General features: G+C 41.6%; 1 protein-coding gene across 4 annotated transcripts in view; it reads right to left on the bottom strand.

Moving 5' to 3' along the window:
- Positions 1-7,305: 7,305 nt before the first annotated feature.
- The window catches only part of PCNT (pericentrin), a 103,609-nt gene continuing 89,461 nt past the window's right edge, over positions 7,306-21,453 (bottom strand). For all 4 annotated transcript variants that reach the window (XM_087732095.1, XM_087732094.1, XM_087732093.1 and 1 more), the window contains 6 exons: positions 17,164-17,325; positions 15,572-15,810; positions 14,497-14,585; positions 12,852-13,005; positions 10,823-10,950; positions 7,306-7,712 (listed from right to left, as the gene is read on the bottom strand). In XM_087732095.1, the coding sequence (XP_087588221.1) occupies positions 7,669-7,712; positions 10,823-10,950; positions 12,852-13,005; positions 14,497-14,585; positions 15,572-15,810; positions 17,164-17,325 (816 nt within the window). In that variant the 3' untranslated portion in view covers positions 7,306-7,668. The remainder of the gene's footprint in view (positions 7,713-10,822; positions 10,951-12,851; positions 13,006-14,496; positions 14,586-15,571; positions 15,811-17,163; positions 17,326-21,453) is intronic.

Here is a 21,453-nt window from a genome sequence, read left to right on the forward strand (position 1 = left end):
TTCAATTATCAGTTTAAAGGACCGATACATTTTTTCCAGATTTTCCTGATATGACCCCGCAGACTCCTTCCAATTCATTAAATCTGAGGCTGAAAAACGAACTTTCACATACACAGGCATTCCATCCCATCCTACCGCCTGACGCAATGGCGCTTGAGTTGTGGGGTTTCGCTGCGCCCGAGTTCTACCCACAATAGGACTAAATCCATTGCTTCCTTTACTGCTTCTCTCCCTGTCATCAACAACACTATCCTGGTCCTCTTCCCCTGGTCTCTTCATCAACTGCACATCCTTTTCTTCATTTTCCACTTCCAAATACCTTTTTGCGATGCTACAAGCAGAACAACATCAACGCAATTTCTTTTTATCCTCCATCATCATCAAAACATTTCAATCAGATACCAACAATTTACACTTTTTTCTCATTTTGTGGTCATTTCTTAAAGAACAGAACAAATCCACATATGGGATCTCATCCCATTTATTCTCCTTTCTACAAAATAGCATGAGTTGCAAAATAGTATTATAATTCAAAGTTCACATTTCTGGCCATTTTTTCCCCATCATCCAATTTATACATAGGCCACCATTGACTGCAGTATTCTTTTAATTTTCTCTTTGCTAGGGGATCCCCACCAAACTTATTCCAGTATTTCAGGATGCATCCTAATGGAGAGCAGAAGGGAGGTTCAGCAGACTGTCTTGCTCCTTGTCCCGCTCCCATATTGTTACCCAAAAAGAACATTCTTACCCACGTTTTCATGCACTCCAGTCATCACTGTCAAGCATGCACATACCTTTTTATTTTTACCTTTTAGACAACCTTCCACCTATTATACCCCCCTTTCAATGTCTCTAATTTACGCGTTGCACCTTTGAGTCGCTTACCTGCTCTGGACGGGGAGAGCACTCGTGGAGTCCCCCAACAAACTGGTCGTTGTGTGCTGGAATCCAAAGAGCTAGCACCCATCTCTGCACAGACATGAAATAAATCAATACACAATGTCTCTCCTGAGTGTGTGATTATTAGCCTATTGCACACTGGGTGAAGTATCCACTTTTTGGACAACAAATGTGTGGCAGGACACCAAGGCATGATCTTCCTCTGGCATCCCTGTAGACCCCAGAGACTTGTGCAAAGGCAAATCCGGGACCTTGCCAGTGGTTCTGACCACAAGGTTTGCTCTGCCAGTAACAATAACTTTCCTGGAGCCAGAAAGTAGGGAAGAAATTTGGGGAGAAGTTTTCTACTAACAACTACTTCTGTCAGAAACAAGCTCTCCCTTTTGGGGTGACCAGGTTTGTGTTGGTATCACATGTGGGGCAGGGGCAATGCAGCCCTCCCAGGCCTCCAAAGTAAGCGTTTTTGCGGCACCTACCCCTCCTGAGTGCAGTGCTGCAGAATCACATGGCTGTGGCACCGCACCTAGTATCCCTGTGGACCCTGCTCCCGGGGTGGCAGGAAAATGACAGAGGCTGAAAAGTTTGTTTATTCTGGAAACAGGACATCTTGCTGCTGAGGAAGCCATCACGTGAACGCTCTTCTCCTCACGTGCATACATGACAGGTATAAAAAAAAAAACAAACAACACATGGGTTAGCATGGCATCACATCACACAGCAGACCAGCATGCACGGTATGGTACAGCCTTCAAACAAGGGAACAGTTTGAGGCTGCAAGTCTCCAAGCAGCAAGAGATACGATGGCATTCATGTGTGCCAGCACCATGTTTGCATTCTGTGAAATGTGGATTGATGGCATGCTGTAGCATAGCTCAGTGTGAGACAGGCAGACATTTGCATTAGCAGATATTCCAGGTCACTGCAGCAGTGGGAGAATCTCTACTCACACTCCATTCAGGGAAGATTACCAAAAAATGACTTACAGGATCAGCCAGTTTCTGTTCCTGTTACCTACAACCGGTCCTTGCTTCTCCTTCCGTTTCCTTCTGCTCCTGCCCTCTCCCAGTCCCAAAATGCTTCAGCCTGTGATTTCTCTGCTCATGCTACTGAGGTCAGCACATCACAAGAAAGCACATCCTGTATGGCTGCACTTCAGAGGGCACAGAGGCACCACACCAGTACTTGTGATGTCGGTAAAGATTAACCTTGCTCATTTTTACCCTAACAATACTATGGCATTCTGAAACAGGATATATGCCTTATAACAAAGAACTGTAAAGTAAATGATAGTTTGCTTCGCTAATGGTCCGCAAAGGACTGCTTAGTGTTGCGAAAGTTAAGTGAACTTCGGGGAAAGGGAATTCGGACAGGGGGAAATCACGACCACTGACTCAAGGACCACCCACTCAAGAAACCCACCGACCAAGTAAAGGAAGTAAAGGTCTCGAGAACTGTAGTGAGCATGCGTAGTAATTTACATGGCAGGCAAAGAATTTTAACCAGTCATTTAATAAAGGACAGTGAATATGTATTAGATGATTGTATAAATAATTGTTAGTTTACATCAACAGTGTGCTGGTTTGTACTATGCACCTGTATTTGCACATTTACGTCATAAGGAAAATACCTCGACTCTGTGTGTGAATTGGGCAATGCACACCAGGTAACGGACCCAAGTTTTTGGGACAACACTTGGAAAGCCACGCTGTTCAAAACTTGACTTTACCACCCCACGCTGTGCAGAAACATTTCTTCCATCATGCTTCCACTGCCCTTCAGAAAACTGTCTCTTTGGGAACCAGGGAGCTGGTAAGAGCGCAGCTGCAGGCAACGTGTTAACTATAGCTCACAGATCCTGAAAGACTGATGGGCTTGATTTCTTCTCTGCAGATTTCTTTTCTGAATAGGGGGCTGTAGCGTCTGCCTCTCACCCCCCACATCCTGCCTGTGTTTCTGGAAACAGCGAATGCCCAAGGAGACTATCTTAGAGGGGCTACTGCAGTGCAGTGGGGTAAGAGGTCTCCATGAAGGGTGAGGCAGGGCAATAATACAGCACTGACTGTCATGGAAAGGTTCCTACTGAATGCACAACTGAATGCAAGCCCTGCAGAGGCTTGGGCAGAGGCAGGGAAAGAGCCCTGCCGTTCAGTAGGTGCCGAGTGCTTGGCTTCTACAGGTGATGGGGGGGGGAGCATGCCCAGGGAAGCCGCAGCAGCAAATATATCAAGTTACGGATAGCTCTCCTTTTCTAGAGGTGAATTGCTAACAAACAGCCTTACTTCATTCACAATCCTCATTTCTGAGAAGGATGAACTAGACTATACATAAGAAAACTTACTGAAATTATCTACTATTCTGCTATGCTTGCATCTGGCACAAAGTGCTAAGGAAAAACAGTGTTTGTTCCTAGGGCTTTTGTGTACACACTAAGGCAAGAGTTGAATTGTTTTCACCCTATCAGTGACTGACCTAAGAGCAGTGAATCTTTGGGACATTAAATTACTTACACTGTAGACTGATTTAAAAATGTGCAAATGGAAAGCCAAGTTCACTTGAAACAGAACTGATCCTTATGATGTGCCAACCTATGAATGCCAGAGCATGCTGGGAAACTAACTAAATACACACACATAAAATTTACCTTTTGTCCTTTAAAAGGTGTTTTTTATTGTCCACCTGAAAGTGCCAGACTTTAAAACTTGTCATTAATTCACATTTGCAATGACACTACTTACTGGCTCATTACGAGTACAGGCCCTAAGGTCTAATAGCCCTTTTGCTTACAAAAAAATAACAGAAGATAAAGTCATGCTGTGCTAAACAAAAAGGACACCAGCACCATTCAGAGTGTGCGGTTTGACAGAATGCTACATCTAGCATTAAGACTCCTGGAATCAGATTTTTAAAAGAATTATGATACAGTCACTGATCCAGCATAAACTTATTCAGTTCAAATTGGTTTGGAACTCTGGACAAGTGAAGTTACTTTTGGCAAGCTTTTATAGGAATACAGCCTTGGACGCTAACCACCGAACAACAAAAATACACAGACTTGTCAGTTGTATATGTTATCCTATAGCTGCCATAGGATAATGAACTCTGTATATGTCGCACAACCTGGGTCACACGTGCGCACTGACCCAAGCCCTGTGTAGGACAGCGCACAGATCCATTGCCTGGGACTGTGGAACCAGAGCCTGACTCAGCCCTTGCAGCAGCACAGCTGGGATCCTCCCATACACAATACTTCATATCCTCTTCCATGCAGATCACCTAGTACCTTGTTGCTCAAGAGGACATTTTTCACCTTTTACTACAATACTAATGAGAAGCCCGAAGCTAATTTCTAAAGCTACCTACCTGCATTGCCACTTTTTTTTTTCTTTAACATAACCTTCAGCCAGCCAAATAAAAATTCTTGGAAGTGTAAAGAATTAGTGCAGTGGCACAGCAATAGCTCATTAAGAGTGAGAGCAAGCATTGGGAAAGATCTTACCAACATCCAGAAGGCAGTAAGTTGCCGGTTTCCTGCAGAAAAGCCCGGATGCCACCTGCGATACATCCAGCATGAGTTCCTCAGGGGCTGCCCCAAAGGTCACCTGCAGCCTGCAAAGCACCACGCAGCTCCCGGCTCCCACAAGCACATTTGCCTGTGGAACGGGCAGCCTGGCAAGTAGCCAAGGAACCCAGCAAAGGGTTCCCCAAAGGGCGGCCAGGCTGAGAGCAAACGTGGCAGGAGCACCCACCACCAAAGTTACAGGGCTGCCTGAGGGCGGCTTTGCAGTCTCCTGAGCCTGAACTGCATAGTGTCCTGCCTGCTGGCTGTGCTGAGTCTGCTGGTGACTCAGGAATACCGCCTTGGATACTAACCACTGAACGACAAAAACACATGGACTTGTCAGCTACAGTGCTTCGTCAAGCTTGGCTGCAATCAACCCAGAGACAGAAGCACCTGTTGAGGAGCCATGAGTACCAGGGGCAGTCCAGCACCTCTGGTAGAGACTCTTCCTTCGCCTAGGGTGGGTACTAAAGCTCCACAGCATTTCCTCCACACAGCACAGGAGCTCCTGGCACTGCCATCCGCACAAATGGCTCCTCTCCCCTGCCACTCGTACCAGCCTCTTGTCCTCCTCCTTCTTGGAGGCCAGACACCTCTATTTTTCAAGTGTGTGTATATATATGTGTGTGTGTATATATATACATATATGTGCTACATTATTTTTCAGAGAACTAAATGGTGATATACCTGACAGATAAACAAGGGCTTGCCAAGACCAATATTGGACAAAAGCAGTTAACTAAGTATGTCAGTCTCAGATGAACACCAATATCCAATTGTCAAATATCCTGTAGAGAAAAATCTTTTAATAGGCTGTAGTAGAATAATCTGCTTCCAGAAGAGATTTTTCTGATTCCCCAAAGTTAAACACCATGTATGCTTCAAAGGTTGAGATTTCACATTTCCGGAGTCTTAAAATACTTCCGGTATTACAATTCTGCCTATACTTTTTCTTTAGAAAAAGAAAGCAAAGAATGAAACTTAGGTTATCCCAAGAAGCACTTGGTTTCTGTGAAAAATCATGACAACAAATAGCATAGGTAAATAAAGAAGTCTTGTTCAGCATGATATTTGGAATATCATAGAATACCAGCTTGGAAGGGACCTCAAGGATCATCTGGTCCAACCTTTCTAGGCAAGAGCACAGTCTAGATGAGATGGCCCAGCACCCTGTCCAGCTGAGTCTTAAACGTGCTCAGCGTAGCGGAGTCAACCACTTCCCTAGGGAGATTATTCCAATAATCGACTGTTCTCATTGTAAAAAATTTTCCTCTCGTGTCCAGTCGGAATCTCCCTGGGAGTAACTTGTACCCATTACCCCTTGTCCTCGCCATGTGACTCTTTGTAAAAAGGGAGTTACCATCTCCTTTGTAGCTGCCCTTAAAGTACTGGTTCGTTCCATGCATATATGTATTCAGCGATACATTATGACTGGAAATGGGTGTACCACCAGAGCGCCACCTCTTTTCTCTTCTCTGACCAGCAGCTTAATATACACCTCCCTAAAAGGTACCTACAGCACAAGGTAGAGCTAGTATTTGCAATCAGAAGTTTCACTTACATTAGAGGTAGATATAGTACAGGGGTTTTGTTTGTTTGTTTTTGTTTAAATGTATGCATTTTTGGCAAAAGTTATGAGCCTTTTGAATTAGGAAAATTAAGCTAAAAGGATCCAGACTAAATAGGAAAGACAACTACCAGCAATCCAAGAGCTGTTAAAAACTTCTAATTCAGTGCCTGTAAGCTTTACTTATTTCTCTGCTATCCCATCTATTTGCACTTTAGACTGAACTTAATTTCTACTTTCCCACACTGACTCTGCTTTCCCATTTATAAATGCTAGTCTGACCCAAACCTACTTTGGAAACAATTTTTTCCTCCCCCCCCCCAACTTCCTAAACTTGTAAGCATTTCTTTAACACAGATGCTCCAGTTTGCCAAGTGTCAGAAGCAGCTCCTTTTCAGACTGCTCTCTCTCAGAGTCTCTAGTAAGTTGAAGGAGAGGCAAGGGTGCAGCTGTTTCCAAGCTACTTGTAATGGAGCCTTCGAGAAGATCATCAGTGCTCTTCTATCTCACTAGTTCCAGCATGGGTTTGCTCATATGTGGACTGGCACCCATTACCTTTATTCAAATCATCAGCAAATACAACCCAGCACACTAGTAGTTGGTTGTGACAGGGCAGTGAGAGAAGATACCAGCCCAAGCTGTCACTTGGAGCAGGCGGAAGGGACACACCAAACAGGACACGCCCGCAGTGCATTAAGGGCAGACATCCTGTACTGTATGGGAATATCGTACATTGAACACTGAGGCAATTTCCCCTCAAAGTACTGCTCAGTTGTGGTGGTGGTGGGAGAGGGAAGAACCAGGTACCCCTGTATGCACTACTGCACCAGGGGGAACACAAGAGGAAACTGGAAGAAGAGCTCTGATCCTGAGTCAAGGTCATGGCTGGAAAGATGAGTCTGATAGGTAAAGATCACACTGGAGGAAAATCTAACATGCATTTGACTTCCTGAGCAAGCACGGATTAATTATATTGCATGAATTCAGTCAGACCAAATATATCATGCATGCGTAGCTCAGTCACAGAGGAGCTCAAGGAGTGGTGACTTGACACTGAATTGGAATGTGATGAGAAAGATTGAGGGAGGGAGGACTTATTTATTGTAAAACCAGAAGAGCAAACTCCCTAAATTCACAGAAGGCTGCATGTATCTTTGATATTTAGCTGTTCTGCTAGTCAGAATGATCCTGCAGAAATATTAAAACCCAAACAATTTAGGAACAGCAAAAAAAGTAAATAGGTAGGGTGGAAACAAATAACCACACTATGTAAGAATTCACTAATAAAATGCCATTTTAATAACTTTTTTTTTTTACAAGGAATCCAGCTATACACTATAGAAAAATAAACACCAAAGAGACTCTTTGCAACTTACAATATAGTGATGCAGGCATACTTCAGATGTTAACTTACTAGTAATTTCACATGAGAATGTAAAACATTGTTCTTAGTGAAAAGTAATTTCCTCTTAAAGTACTAAAACATAATAAAAAGAGTCATATAAAAAGCTGATGCAAAAGCACTGCCCTTTATTCAGTTGCACAAGAGATCACAAGTGCCTCCATTCAGTATGGACCAACTCTGAAGGAAGCAATAACTCTGGGGGGGTTCGCAGTACAGATTTCAGAAGCGGTCTCATCACTTTCTCATGTTTCTCTGGCGAGGTGGGCCTGGAACTTGTCCTAAATTTAAATAAAACAAATGAATATTAGAAAACTGCTTGTGTTATGAAGCAACAGGGTGCAGTTAGAAGCATGTAATTTCCTCAATGTGCTTCATAGGAGCTACACTGAAAGCAATTACCATTTTCATGAGTCACCTAGGAACAATACAAAACAAGATTTGAAAGCTCACACGTCTGCCAAAGCGAGGGTTCACACACTAAGACCAGTGCTCAATCGCAGGCCTACTTTACACATAGCAACAGGGGTGCTCAGTTCAACTCTATCCCTCCTGTGATGATTCAATACACATTCTGTTGCTGGACAAGGTCTTGTCACTGAGTAGATGTTTTAAAGTTCATTAGAAACTAGGAAATAATTTTGCTCACAGCACTGTTCTAAAGGTTGCAACATCAGTCTGTAATTGCTGACATCATCATTCTGGTAACATGGAAATTAGAAAAACTTTTCACGAAATTGCTATTAATGGTGTCCCAGTTGTGGAAGACTTATTCCACACTTCGCATAAAGCAAAATACCTTATTTCTATGAAATGCTGTCAGGTTTCAATTCTAAACTTTGTTTATCTATCTGTATCTGCAATTGCAGTATTTGGGGAAAACAACCCAAAAAATCACAAAGTCACGGTATTAAGGTTTCTAGGTAAAATCCTGCTGAGAACACTGTCAAAGTTCCCATACAGAAGTGTCACTGTAGCTGTTGACTTTAGTGATATTAGCAAGACTAGGATTTGTAAGCAAAGCTAGCCTTTTTTGTTTGTTTGTTTTTAAAACATTTTTTTTAATTAGATCAACTCAGAGTACCAGAAAAACAGACAATGTTTTAGACTTTCCCCAGAGCTGTTGTCCAGCTATACCAGGCTCCTGCGAACGTTGACAAAGCCAAGATTCCTCTCTTTCTAGAGAAACACGTAATTTAAAAGCTTGATTTTTTAAAGTCAACACTAAAAATGTGTTAGGAATGCAACATGTAATCATAAAAAATTTGCCTCAGAAGTTAACTTAAGTTAACTTAAGTTAATCATTATTTTTCCAAAAGCAATGAAGTCAGTAGTCGCAATGAATAATGCATTTTATAAACTGTGGGGAAACTGAAAGAGAACAATACAGCATCTCTACAACATAGATTAAATGTTCAAACCGGGTATGGCTGAGAAGCCAGTGCGGTAGATGCGATTTGAACGAGCATCTGCAATGACTGCAGGGCCAAGAGTCACTATTTAATGCTGTGATCAGTGGTTGAATCCCCACTCCTTCTCCCACAAAAATCACCACAGTGATGATCTGCTGACCATAAAGACTGGAGGAATGGCCAGCAGTAAAAGTACTGGTGACTGGCAGAGATTTTGTGGAGATGGTCAAATATTTTTCTCATCTCAGTACAACCAATATAAAGCCACACATCTTTGGGCAAAGGCTGAAGGACAATTACAGGAGGTAAGTCTGCCTAGGAAACAGCAGTTGACAACAGTTATGCTTAGTGAGAGAAATATGTAAGATGTGTATGTGCAATGTGTGAAGGAGTCCACATGGCCCTCTCATAGCGCTACAGCCAAGTATCTACCTGGTAATCTTTCTAGTTTTTGGCTGAAATTATGGGGAACCAAGGGTGGTGGTTGGTGGAAGGAGTAATCAGTGCTTGCCTAGAGATCAGGGACCATAGTGACCCAAAAATATCCTGGTTGTGGGGATAAGCAGCCAGAAGTAACATGGGGAAGGAACCAGCAATAGCAGATGAAAGGGATAAATAAAGGCTGGATGAAAACATGAATGGCATTATCTGACCTGGTGGCCTGTATTAGCTTAGACCAGGAAACTAGCAACATAAACCTGGATGGGTGAAGTAAACTTTGGGAAGATGCTCCAAAGACCCTGGAGAAATAGCTGTCAGCAGGCTCCTCAGGAGCCCCTACACAGGAGGCAGCACTAGAGCTTTGTGCTTCTCCCTGGGCCTGGGATGAAGCTATGTGTTATACTCCAATGTGGACTGTGGTCATCATGATCCCATCCCTATCAGTGATTTGAGCTAACATGGGTGCCCTTCCTCAGTCACCTGCTGGGATTGGTGTGCAGGAGCATGACTTCCCATAGCGTAGCCATGGCATGGGCTGTGCGAGCAGGCTCTGTGTGCATGTACGTAGGTATTGTAAATATTATGTTGCTGTTTAATTTCTGTTACTGCTCTGTGGTGGTGAAGGCAGGTGAAGGCCTTGCAACATGACGGTTACATGTATAAACAAGGAACAAGTTATTTTTGTATTTGGTCCAACACAAATGGCACTGCAGCCAGAGGTCCAGCTCTGTTGTTCACAATACAGAGATACTAATACACTTGAGAAGGTTTAGACATGAGTCTCAAAAATAATAAAACATTGGAAAACACATCTAATCATATCTTGATAGGAGATGATTTGAGGATGACGTGATGACAGTTTATAAGTTCTTTCTTGGGACACAGAATTTCTGTGATATAACTAAGATGTAACAAAAGTGAGTAACTAGAAGATTAAACTAAGTAAGTTCAATCTAGAAATCAGGTGGAAGTGTTTTAAATAGAAAAGATAAGTGCCACTACAATAATTTGTGTGCTTTTCAATCAATTTTAGAACTAGATAGCTGTTTTTACCAGCCTCCAATTCTTTTAATCTGCCGTGGAACATAAGAAAGCAATAAATGAGGGAACTATTATAGTTTGTGCTGCAGAGATAGCCCTGTTCAGGTATTACAGTGGTTCTCTGACTTTAAAGCAAATTAACTCTATACACAACTTCATTTAAACTGCAACACTTGATTATTTAGACTTGATGACGGGCGGGGGAGGGGGGTGCAAAATCACATGAAATTATTCAGCGTTATCTCTGAAGAATTTCACTAGGAACTTATTTTGAGAAATGCCACGCTTGGACTAGTTTTAGATATGATTCACAAAAAGGTTTCATTTCAGAGACTGACTTAATTTTTTCTCCTTCCCCCCACCCCCAAGAATTATAGTTATTCCATAAAATGATGCTCTTTCCATGCTTTAAGTGTTATAGGCAATATGTAGGAAGAACCTTGCAAAAAGCAGCCCCGACTGCTGGCAGATGTGAGGGGTAACAAGGTGGTTCTTACCTGGTTGCACACCCCCTAGTCTTTGCTGGATAACCTCTAAGCGATGGATGTATTCCGTTAGCGATCGTTCAGGATCCTGAGTAGGCACAAGTGACTTTTCTGAAGCTGAACTTGTGGATGTATGCAATCTTAAAAGGAAAACAAATTATTTTCTTCTTCTCATGCTATACTCTCAAATAAATATAATAAAGTTACATTCATAGAGGCAGTATTTCAGTGCAAAGCAAATTAGGACAACAGTAAACACCACTACCACCAAAAAAATTACATACAAAACAATATAGACTGGGCACCTTTGCATACAGGAGACAGAAAAGAAAGGATGGATACTCCAGAAAAGCTGGAGTATCTATGAATCTCTCTCTACTGATATGCAACAGAAAGTCCCTCAGGTAAGAAAGCTGCAGTCAGAGGCAAGTCCAAATGGCCAAGTGAGAAAAGACCCACTTCTGCAGAGAAGGACTGAAGAGGAACATGCTGCATCCAGGTATGTACTCTCCTGTTCAGCAGGTAAAATACTATCTTGAAGGACAAGGTTGAAAAGGAGACCCTTTAGATGGTACTCTGTGTTTAACTTCTGGTCATTAACAATAAATTTCAAATATTAGCAGAAGTATACATTGGAGGGGACGCTGTGCAAACACATTCCTATTTGGAATTAGCATTTATTCCTTCCCCCTGCACCTTTCGAATAGTGGAAGGTAGTTCCTATCCATCCCTCCCTTCTGTACAGCTTTGCCAGGAAACAAAAGCAGCAACAGGCATCGTTTAACCTATCTTGGATGCAAGTTAGACTTGAACTACCACTAACCCAGTCACACTGAGTCAGGGCCTACTATTATTAATATACTTGTTCCATACAATACAGATAACTTTTCTTGATAGGTAAGCTGCCAGCTACTGTTTCTGGCTGTCAGACCCAGATATGTGCCACAACAGAGGAACAGGGCAGGGTACAATTAAGTCTTTTGGGAAATGCAGCAAAACTCTCCAAAATGTTTTGCTAAATTCTGTGCAAACCAGAACACTACCTGTCCTTTGTGAAAAGCACTGTCCTGCCCCCCAAATCAGTCAGCAATATTAAAAAAACTAAAATAATTTGGAGCATTTGCTGGTTTTGCATACCTCTAGATCACCACAGCTACTTCATTGCTACTCTTTTTTTCTTTATAAAGAAAATTCTTGCCTGCTGGTTGAAGTTTCTAAATGTAGCAAGGAGGTTAAGAAACAAACAACACCTTCCAAGCTGATGGGACTGACAACAGCTACCTCTCATGTCAACTCCTGCAAATCATTACTTCAAGGAGGAAGCCACATACGAGAAGCAGCTTGGGAGAGAAGACGCTACACCCAGTAGTGCACCATGCAATACCCGAGGTTACTTTGGGTCCCAGGAGGGCCTGGGAGTGGGAAGGCCTGTAATGACTGAAGGCCACCTTCCTACCCCACTCAAGCACAGAGTTTGCAGTGGCATTTTCTTAGCAGCACCGTGCAGAATGTCAGCTGTGACATCCAACCCAGCAAACAGTAGCTGGGGTTGTATTGCTGTGCAGAACTGGCCATAATTAATGAAAAACTGCAACAGTACACACCCCACAAGTTCTCCACCTCCCATTCTGTGTGCATGCACAAAGTCTGAAGGCAGCTAATACTAATGCAATGCTGTCATATAGTAGGGGAGCTGCTTTCACAGGACGCTCAGAAATTCATCTCCAACTTTGACGGCAAAGGCAACAAGAATTACCCCTCAAAGAAGGCTAACAGACATAGCCATTGTAAATCCCGTAGCCTGTCCAAATTAAATTGAGGTACACCATTAGGAATGCTCTCAGTCCAAGAACATCAGACATGCTTAAAGCAAGCAAGAAGTTTTCTTCTCCTATAGCAACTTGAAAGAAATAAAACATTTACCAGATCTAAGAAAATGAATTCCTCTTCATGTTCAAGTACCTCCTCCAATAGGTGGTTACATTTTTATGAAAGACTGTCGATCGGGGTGATTAAACATATGCAGAGATTGCAGACTGACCTGTTGTGTGAGCAGTGAGAGGATCTGGGGGAGTGGCTCACAAATCTTGCAGAGCTGGTTCTGTGGCACAGCCCAGCGTCCCGTGTGGGGGGAGAACCAAGATGAACAGCTGGGGGCTGCTGCTTTTTCAGAATTTCTGTCTGAGCACCAGAGGCTGTGTTAAGTATAAAACAGTTAAAAGATATGCACCAGGAACCATTCAAAACAGGCTATCATAAACCTAACCAATAAACCCCACAAGAATTACAGCAGAGTACAATTGTGTTTGGTTTAAATGCAGCTAAAATACACTTTCTATAGCTAACTGCTTTTTTTAGTTTGGGGTTTTTTTTGTTTGTTTTAACCAGATTTAACAGAAGTTTGACATTTTAATGTCAAACAACTGCTTCCTGCAAATGGAGAAGTTGCACTGTTTTCTTTCTTCAGACTTGCTTTTTCCTCAGCTGTTGCTATATCCACATGGGATGTTCCAATGGTTGATATGAGCAAAATATTTTTTCAAGCAATTTTAATTTTTGTTGTTTGCTCTAACTATATGTTACTGTTGACTTACACTCTCCGACTTCAGAGACAGCAGAGAAAGGAAGAGATTTTTTTGTTTCGTTTGGTGAAGGTCGGGGTGGGGGGCAGATAAGGGTGGGGTGTTGTTTTGTTTTCATTAAAAAAGAAAAACCCCTTCAGGTAAGTCCTTTAAATCACAAAAAGAAATCAAATATTTTTTTATAAGGCTGCCAAGATGCTATTCTGTAATGAGGTAGAAAGTTCAGCATGCATTTCAGGATTCAAGTTTCATAGGACCCACACCACAGTGATTTTATGTAGGAAGTTGGGTTGTTTTGCTGGAAATACTTATTTAAAAAAACAAAAAACAAAAACAAACTTAGAGACAGTAAAAATTATGTAGTTGTAACAGGTAATGAAAAATGCACTTCCATCTGAATTTTGTTTAGTGTTGAAAAGCCACAAGTAATGGAATATTACATAAAATGGGACGGTTCCACAATATTGGGTACTGCATTAAGATGTTTGTTCAAATTCTTACAAACACATCCATAAGTAACTCAAAGGAACACAGTCCATTCTGAACTGCATCAGACCATCTATCCATCTTTGATAGTACTTAATAATATCTGCATCAGATTAAGTATCTTCTGAACCATTGGAACCACTTAAAACCCTTTTTCACCTCTGGTAACACTAGCAGGTACACCACTTCTAAAGACTTATTTTGATGCCACATTTACCCATTTTAATACTATTACAGCTGTATTTGTCCTTGCCTTATTAATAACTCATGGCACTAATTTCCATTACAGGTAGCTTCAACCTGTACAAAACAACTCTCTGATGAGTTTTATGAACATAGGACTCAGTTTCGCAACTTGAGCAGTTGCAATAAAGGGAGAAGAGGAGGAGCTCACCATTGTTGTAAATTATGAATTCTGAAAGTTTTCAATTGTAATTTCTTACAGTGCCCTTTGTAAACTCATAACCATTGTGTTCAGCAAATGGATAAACACAGTTGTGTTAACATATAAACAGATTTTCACACTTCTGTGGGTATTTTTTTGGTTTTGTTTTTAAATGAAACACATAACTGAAGAGAAATTATGATTAAAACTATGTACTTGTCCAAAACGCTTACCTGTATTGCTTCCTATACTGTGAGAAATGGTTTCACCCTGTGCGCTCTTCCTGCTAACTTTGTTCCACTTTTTCACCAGAAACTTTAACCTTAGCAACAAGTAAATTTGTACAATCATTAAAAATAAGCAAAAATACACTGAATTTTAATACTAAACTCTTTGTTGGCATGAAACCTATTAAACAACATAAGTAACAATCCTTGCTGGAGTGGAGGAGAATTCTTCAACGTCAGTCTTTAGAATGGAGGCTTATTCCATTTTACTCTGCAATTATTCTCTAACTGTTAGAAAGGTTTGCTCGTTTTAGCCCTGCTCCTCCATTCTGTCCCTGATCTCCAGAGAGTTCTGTGGCAGCTCTTCGTGCCTCAGAGGAGTAGTTTGGAAATCACTGTTCCTACATCCTTTGATACTGCTATCATTATGGCATCCATGTCAAAAACAACAGCCTAAAGACATTCTGTGCCATCTCCTGAAAGTCTGAAACTTGTTAGTAATCATTTTTACTAGAGAAGGAAATTGCTCAGAAGTAACCACATTCAAAGCTATCTTTTTCATTAAATGGACTCAAAAGCCATTATGAGATGGCATGTTGTCCCAAGTGCAGCTAACAAAATCCATTTGATAGTAAGTGACAGAGCACGATAGAATCATACCCGATGAAACACAGGCTACTGAATTCAGGAGAGAAAAACCATCACTGATGAGATGATCACATTCTGATACAAGACAGACTATCCAGTGAGTCCAAATAGATAAGACTCAGACCTGAAAGGACATCAGTTTGTCATTGTTGTGCACTGATTCTCTGATATTGTTGTGCATGGATTCTGATATTGCAGCTGGGTATCTCTCAAGACAGAAGCAGCTCTTTATAAATCTTTACTTTAGCACGCACCCAACTTAGCGCTGACTCTGAAACAGCAGTTTGGCCAAAGTTATAGCTGACAACTCATGTCTGAACTAGTTTTGCAGACAGCTTTTGCTTAATAGTAATGTAGGATAAACCATGGGAACTATTTTTAAAACTTCCAAGAAAACACCATGTGTGAGAGACAGCGAGTGTTTTGGCTTTACCTTGATACTGCGATGATTGCCCTGACTGCACATCTGAACTTGGTAAAAGGACGGGAACGTGATCCAGAAAGCTGCAGGTCTGCAGGTGAGGGGTAGATTCCCATACGTGCTATTAGAGAGAGGGTGGCTTGCTCACAGTCCTGAAATCCACCAAGAAGCAGCAAGAGGTATTTCTTCTGATAAACTAGAGCCTTTCTAAAGCTCTCTGCTCTAAGGTACTTCCTATATAATCTCTGCAACTGGAGAAATAAAAAAAGGAAAAAAAAAATCCAATCTGTTAAGATTTAGCTACAGAAAGCTCAGAAAAGTTGGTCCCTTTTTCCAGCAGTATCTCCCACAACTTGCTGTGCATGGGTATCTAAACCTATTTTGCATTACAAAATTGTAGAAAGCTATTTAATAATTATGAAGTATGGAAGCAGTGTACGTTTATCTCTAAAATGAAATTTTGAGTGAGAATTTGTATAACAGACTCTGTGACTTAGCCAGTTTTGGCGCACAGTAGCGGTATTACACTCTGGCAGTTTGGACACCATACATGGAGGCTTGTACCAAGTCTACTGAATTTCTGTATGTCTATGAAGTCTTGGCTAGGCTAGAAAATTTTGGCATGGCTACTGGTTGGTGTGCAAAAAAACCAGCCACAAACAAGTTGTCTTCATGTCAAACATCCATACTGCAGACATAAGGGCAGCTGGAACAATTCTGTACATAGCTAAAAAGCGCCCAAGTTTGGAGTGTCAGACTGCCTTAAATCTCCTGAATGTTTCAAAGCAAAATTGTCATACTTGAAACTCTAAAACAGTTTAACTCTTTAACAAAGAAAATAACATCTGCTTTAAATAAATATTACCTAGTGAGCATGTTGGGATAAGTGCCCATCTGAGTTGATTACAATCAAATGTGTCAGAGGAATAAAAAGTATTTAAGATTAGGAGGAAAAATTAAAAATAATGGCTGTTTGATATTTTCATGCTTAGACAAGAAATCTAAATCTCCCTCTCATTTAAGAGTAGAAAGAGATTAACTAGCTAGTTAGTTTTGGTGCAAGTTCCTGTCTAACACCAAGAAAGTTAGAAAGGAACTTTTCTGACATGGGACATCTGGGGAAAGCGTTCCTAATTTAATATGCAGTTTATGAAATTGTTCATCTATAAAATCACCTTCTAAAGTAGCAACTGAAAAAGATTACAGCAATAAGTGTAAGTTAAATACCATAATCTGACAGATACTTATATCTCCAGAAAGCTGAGCTGTACACTTCCTGGCTCCTCTGCAACAGGAAGTTTTATCATATTTATTTAAAAAAAAAAAAAAAAAAAAAAAAAAAAGAGTATTACTAAATTACCCGTTCTACATGTGGCATTAATCCCTTAGGGAATGCCCAAGAACAATACTACCAAGGACTGAAATCTCCAGAGGTTTTTATGATCCTGAGTTGGTAACAGTCCTCACACAGCAAATCTGTACAATGGGCAAGATAGCGAAAGCAAACCAAGAGCCAAAGGTTTAAATGACATGCTAATGGCTACAGCACTGCTTGCTCATCAAGCTCCAGACAGCCCATTTGCAGGCCATCACAATCATTTTACCTTGGGACTGGAAGTTTCTACCACTGGTTTGTTTTCAATTTCAGCAGTTGCTTTAGCCAGTTCAGATTCAGCCTGTTTCAGTGCATTCTGCAAAATGTTTCTCTCTCGCTGCCAAGCGTCTCTTTCCAGTTCTTGAACAGAGTCAGTATCCAGCGATCTGATCTAAAAAAGAAACACAAAGGAAGTGAGACATGATGGTTTTCTGCACATTACTTCCACAGTCAAACATCTCAAACTGAATAATAAACTAACTTTGTGGACAAACTAAAACATTAAAAAAAAAAAAGAGCCTGAAAATCAGCAATGACATTCAGGTGTTAAATGGTAGGATGGGCAACTGAAACACACAAGCAGCCCTTCTTAAGGGTGTTGGTTGATGAGAAACTCAACTCAACATAACCTGGCAATGGGCACTTGCAGCCCAGAAAGCCAACCGTATCCTGGGCTGCATCAAAAGAAGCGTGGTCGAGGGATGTGATTCTGCCCCTCTACTCCTCTCTGGTGAGACCCCACCTGTAGTACTGCGTTCAGCTCTGGGGCCCCCAACATAAGAAGGACATGGACCTGTTGGAGAGAGTCCGGAGGAGGGCCACAAAGATGATCAGAGGGCTGGAGCACCTCTCCTATGAGGACAGGCTGAGAGAGATTGTTCAGCCTGGAGAAGAGAAGGCTCCGGGGAGACCGTATAGCAGCCTTCCAGTACCTGAAGTGGGCCTACAAGAAAGCTGGAGAGGGACTTTTTACAAGGGCACATAGTGATAGGACAAGGGGCGATGGCTTTAAACTGAAAGAGGGTAGATTTAGATTGGATATAAGGAAGAAATTCTTCACTACAAGTGTGGTAAGGCATTGGAACAGGTTGCTCAGACAAGTTCTAAATGCTTCATCCCTGGAAGTGTTCAAGGCCAGGCTGGATGTTTCTTTGAGCAACCTGGTCTAGTAGAAGGTGTCTCTGTCCATGGCAGGGGGGTTGGAACTAGATAATCTTTAAGGTCCCTTCCAACCCAAACCATTCTATGATTCTATCAAATCCATTGTTAATCAAGCTACCCCTTCTCTACAGATCTGTCTGAGCAGCTTTACAGGAATCCTGCTCCCTTTAATAACAGAGAGTCTCCCAAACACTTGGATATGGAAACAAATCTTCTGGCTTACTTCCACATCCACAGGCAGCACAGAAACTGTCAATAAATATGTCTGTGTATATGGGTGCACAAAAACATGTTGTAAATCATAGAATCATTAAGGTTGGAAAAGACCCCTGAGATCATCGAGTCCAACTGTTAACGTAAGTGCCAGGTCCACCTCTAAACCATGTCCTTAAGCACCACATCCACATGTGAAGCATCTATGGAAGTAAACTCTGAAAAACCACATTCAATTTTGAGAAATTCAGTTTTGCGGTAAGTCATCTCTTGTAGGAATAAAATCCACAGCTCCAGGTCCAATTCTTTGTGAAAGTTCTGCCTTTATAACCCTCTTTGTACCAACTATCACTTTAATGGTCAAACAGTTACATCGGTGCGTGATGCAGCAGACCACAGAGAAACAAAAGATATTTTTTGAGGCAGTTAATGTTTTATCCCTTGAAATAAAATCTGTACATTAGAGGAGCCAGTACACACAACTGACCCCAATTTCTCTTAGCAACTTATTTTAGTAAAACGTTATTAGGAGTTTGAAATTTTTCAGGAGTAATTTCTTATGAATACCTTACTACACTAACACGTGCCATTTAAATTTGTCTTCTATGAAAAGCACAACTTGTCAAGTAAAAAATCTTATATAATAAAGTTTAATTTTAATTTTTAATTTTAAACCCCAGCCATCTACGTCTTTTTACTGCCTTCAAGAATCTAACACTGCCTTCAGTGTTGTTTTGAAATTAAGTATTTATTTCTGTCCAAGTTAAAATCTTGTCCTGTACTTATTATCTAATCACAGATGTTCTATACAATTTCAGGTTTTTACACTGAAGTTAAATAAACTAAAGCACACATTTCCCTACATACAGCTTTCACTGGCATGGCGGTTGTGCCGTATCACACACCGAGATGGGACAGAAGAGCATTTTGAGAACAAGGGCAGAGATAAGGACTTCAGATACAAAACACACTTCAGGTAAGTATTATTAAGAATAGTTCAAACATGGGAAACAAAACCCATCTGTACTGTACTGAAGTGGAGGGAAGCTGCTTTATATTGGCCTTTTCAGCAAGCATCCCAGTAAGGACTATGGTCCCACCATCCTAGGCATTTTACAGACCTACAAAAGCTCAGTTTGAAGGCAGTAACAGATACTTGTAATATCTGAAGGAGTTCTACATGATTCATCCACACACTTGATTTCTACTGCACCAAGTTGGCATTTGATTGACCAGTTGACTCCATATTCATTTTGGCACAGATTTTTCATTTTGGCATTTTGCCAGTTTCCCCTGTCAAATAGTCCCCAATTTATCACAAGTCAAGGAGGCAACAGCAGTAAATTCCCTTGGTCTCCAGAGCATGTGGTTCAGTACCTTAAAGGAAGAAATTCAGGGAGGAGATTGAAACAAAAGGCAACTCTGGAAAAAAATTCAAAGCCTGAAAAGAGTGCAGAGAGGAGGGACCGTTTGTGCCCACAGAAGAAAGGATATCAAGGTAGAGTTTTTGCTCTCTAAGCTATAGCTTAGAGTCCTCCACTAAACTCTTTTTTTGTTAAACAAAACTTAAGTCAGAAAACTTGAGTCCCTTTATTTTAGTGTGGTCATAGTCCTGGAGGAGGCAACGGTAAAGTCTGGTCCAACAAAAGAAGGAACTGCTATTTGGCATGGCATTCAATGGCTTAATGTTAAGAGGCCGGCTAATTGATGGCAAGGATAGCTTGGAAAACCTAGAAGTTGTCAAAACCACTTGCAACAGAGTTTCTAACCAGAAGACCTAATGGCATCAGAGGAAAACCAAACAACCCAAACTATTTTTTCTTTTCTGGCAGAGTAATAACTTGGAGGGAGCTGAGCCATAAAAACAGCTCAGTTCTGGAGGGAGTTCTGCTAAGTCAGATTTAATCAGAGCCCTAAGGTTGTCTGGTTCCCCTTCACAGGCTCTCTGAACATTTTGTCCATAGCAGAGGACTCTACAGCTTTGTGAGAGGAAGGCTTGACCAAAATAACTCCATGAACACCTGCTTGGGAAGAGGTTACATCCCCCTCCTGAAGACTGGAGATAATCCATTTGGCAACCACCTAAGTGGCTGCACAGGTGACAGAAGGAAAATATTTATTGTATTTTGTAAGCAGTTAGACACATAGGGAAAGCTTGCACCATGCCTAGCCAGCTTGTCATACATCAGAGTTGTATTACAGAGCACACAGGAACAACAGAATTTACAAAAACCTCTTCATGTACCAGTCAGAACTCTTTCTCAAAGGTGTGTTTTCTGGGGATCTGCTGTCAAGTAGGTGAAGGATTAGAGAGAGCCAAGACAGAGCTAAGACTCTTAGCTAGCCATAAATCCCAACATTTTGGCTGAAATGACTGCCGTGTGGTTGCAGATCTCTTTAACTGTATTGCTAGCCGGTTGAGGGACGTGATTGTCCCGCTCTACTCTGCACTGGTGCGGCCTCATCTTGAGTACTGTGTGCAGGTTTGGGTGCCACAACACAAAAAGGATACAAAGCTACCAGAGAATGTCCAGAGGAGAGCCATGAAGACAGTGAAGGGTTTAGAGGAGAAGCCGTATGAGGAACGGCTGAAGTCACTTGGTCTGTTGAGCCTGGAGAAGAGGAGACTGAGGGGAGACCTCATCACGGTCTACAGCTTCCTTACAAGAGAAGGACGAGGGGCAGGAGCTGATCTCTTCTCCCTGGCGACCAATGATAGGATCTGAGGGAAGGGCAGGAGGATATGCCAGGGAAGGTTTAGACTGGATATTAGGAAAAGGTTCTTCACCCAGAGGGTGGTGGAGCACTGGAACAGGCTCCCCAGGGAGGTAGTCACGGTGCCAAGCCTGACAATATTCAAGAAGCATTTAGACAACACCCTTGGACATATGGTGTGAATTTTGGGGTTGTCCTATGCAGGGACAGGAGTTGGACTCGATGATCCTTGTGGGTCCCTTCCAACCCAGGACATTCTATAATTCTATGATTTCTTTATTACAAGAGAAAGATATAAACGATAGGGCAAAGTTATCTGGCAAGTAAGATGGAATCTAAAAGCTATGTATTTTCTATCAATAGACTTGAGCTCAGTCTTTGATAATCCCTAGGCTTGTATAAAATATTTGCAATACTGCGATCATCAGTC

The sequence above is a fragment of the Nipponia nippon genome, unplaced genomic scaffold (assembly GCF_047370975.1).
Source record: "Nipponia nippon isolate SJK-2023a ecotype South Korea unplaced genomic scaffold, ASM4737097v1 scaffold_5, whole genome shotgun sequence".
NCBI lineage: Eukaryota > Metazoa > Chordata > Aves > Pelecaniformes > Threskiornithidae > Nipponia > Nipponia nippon.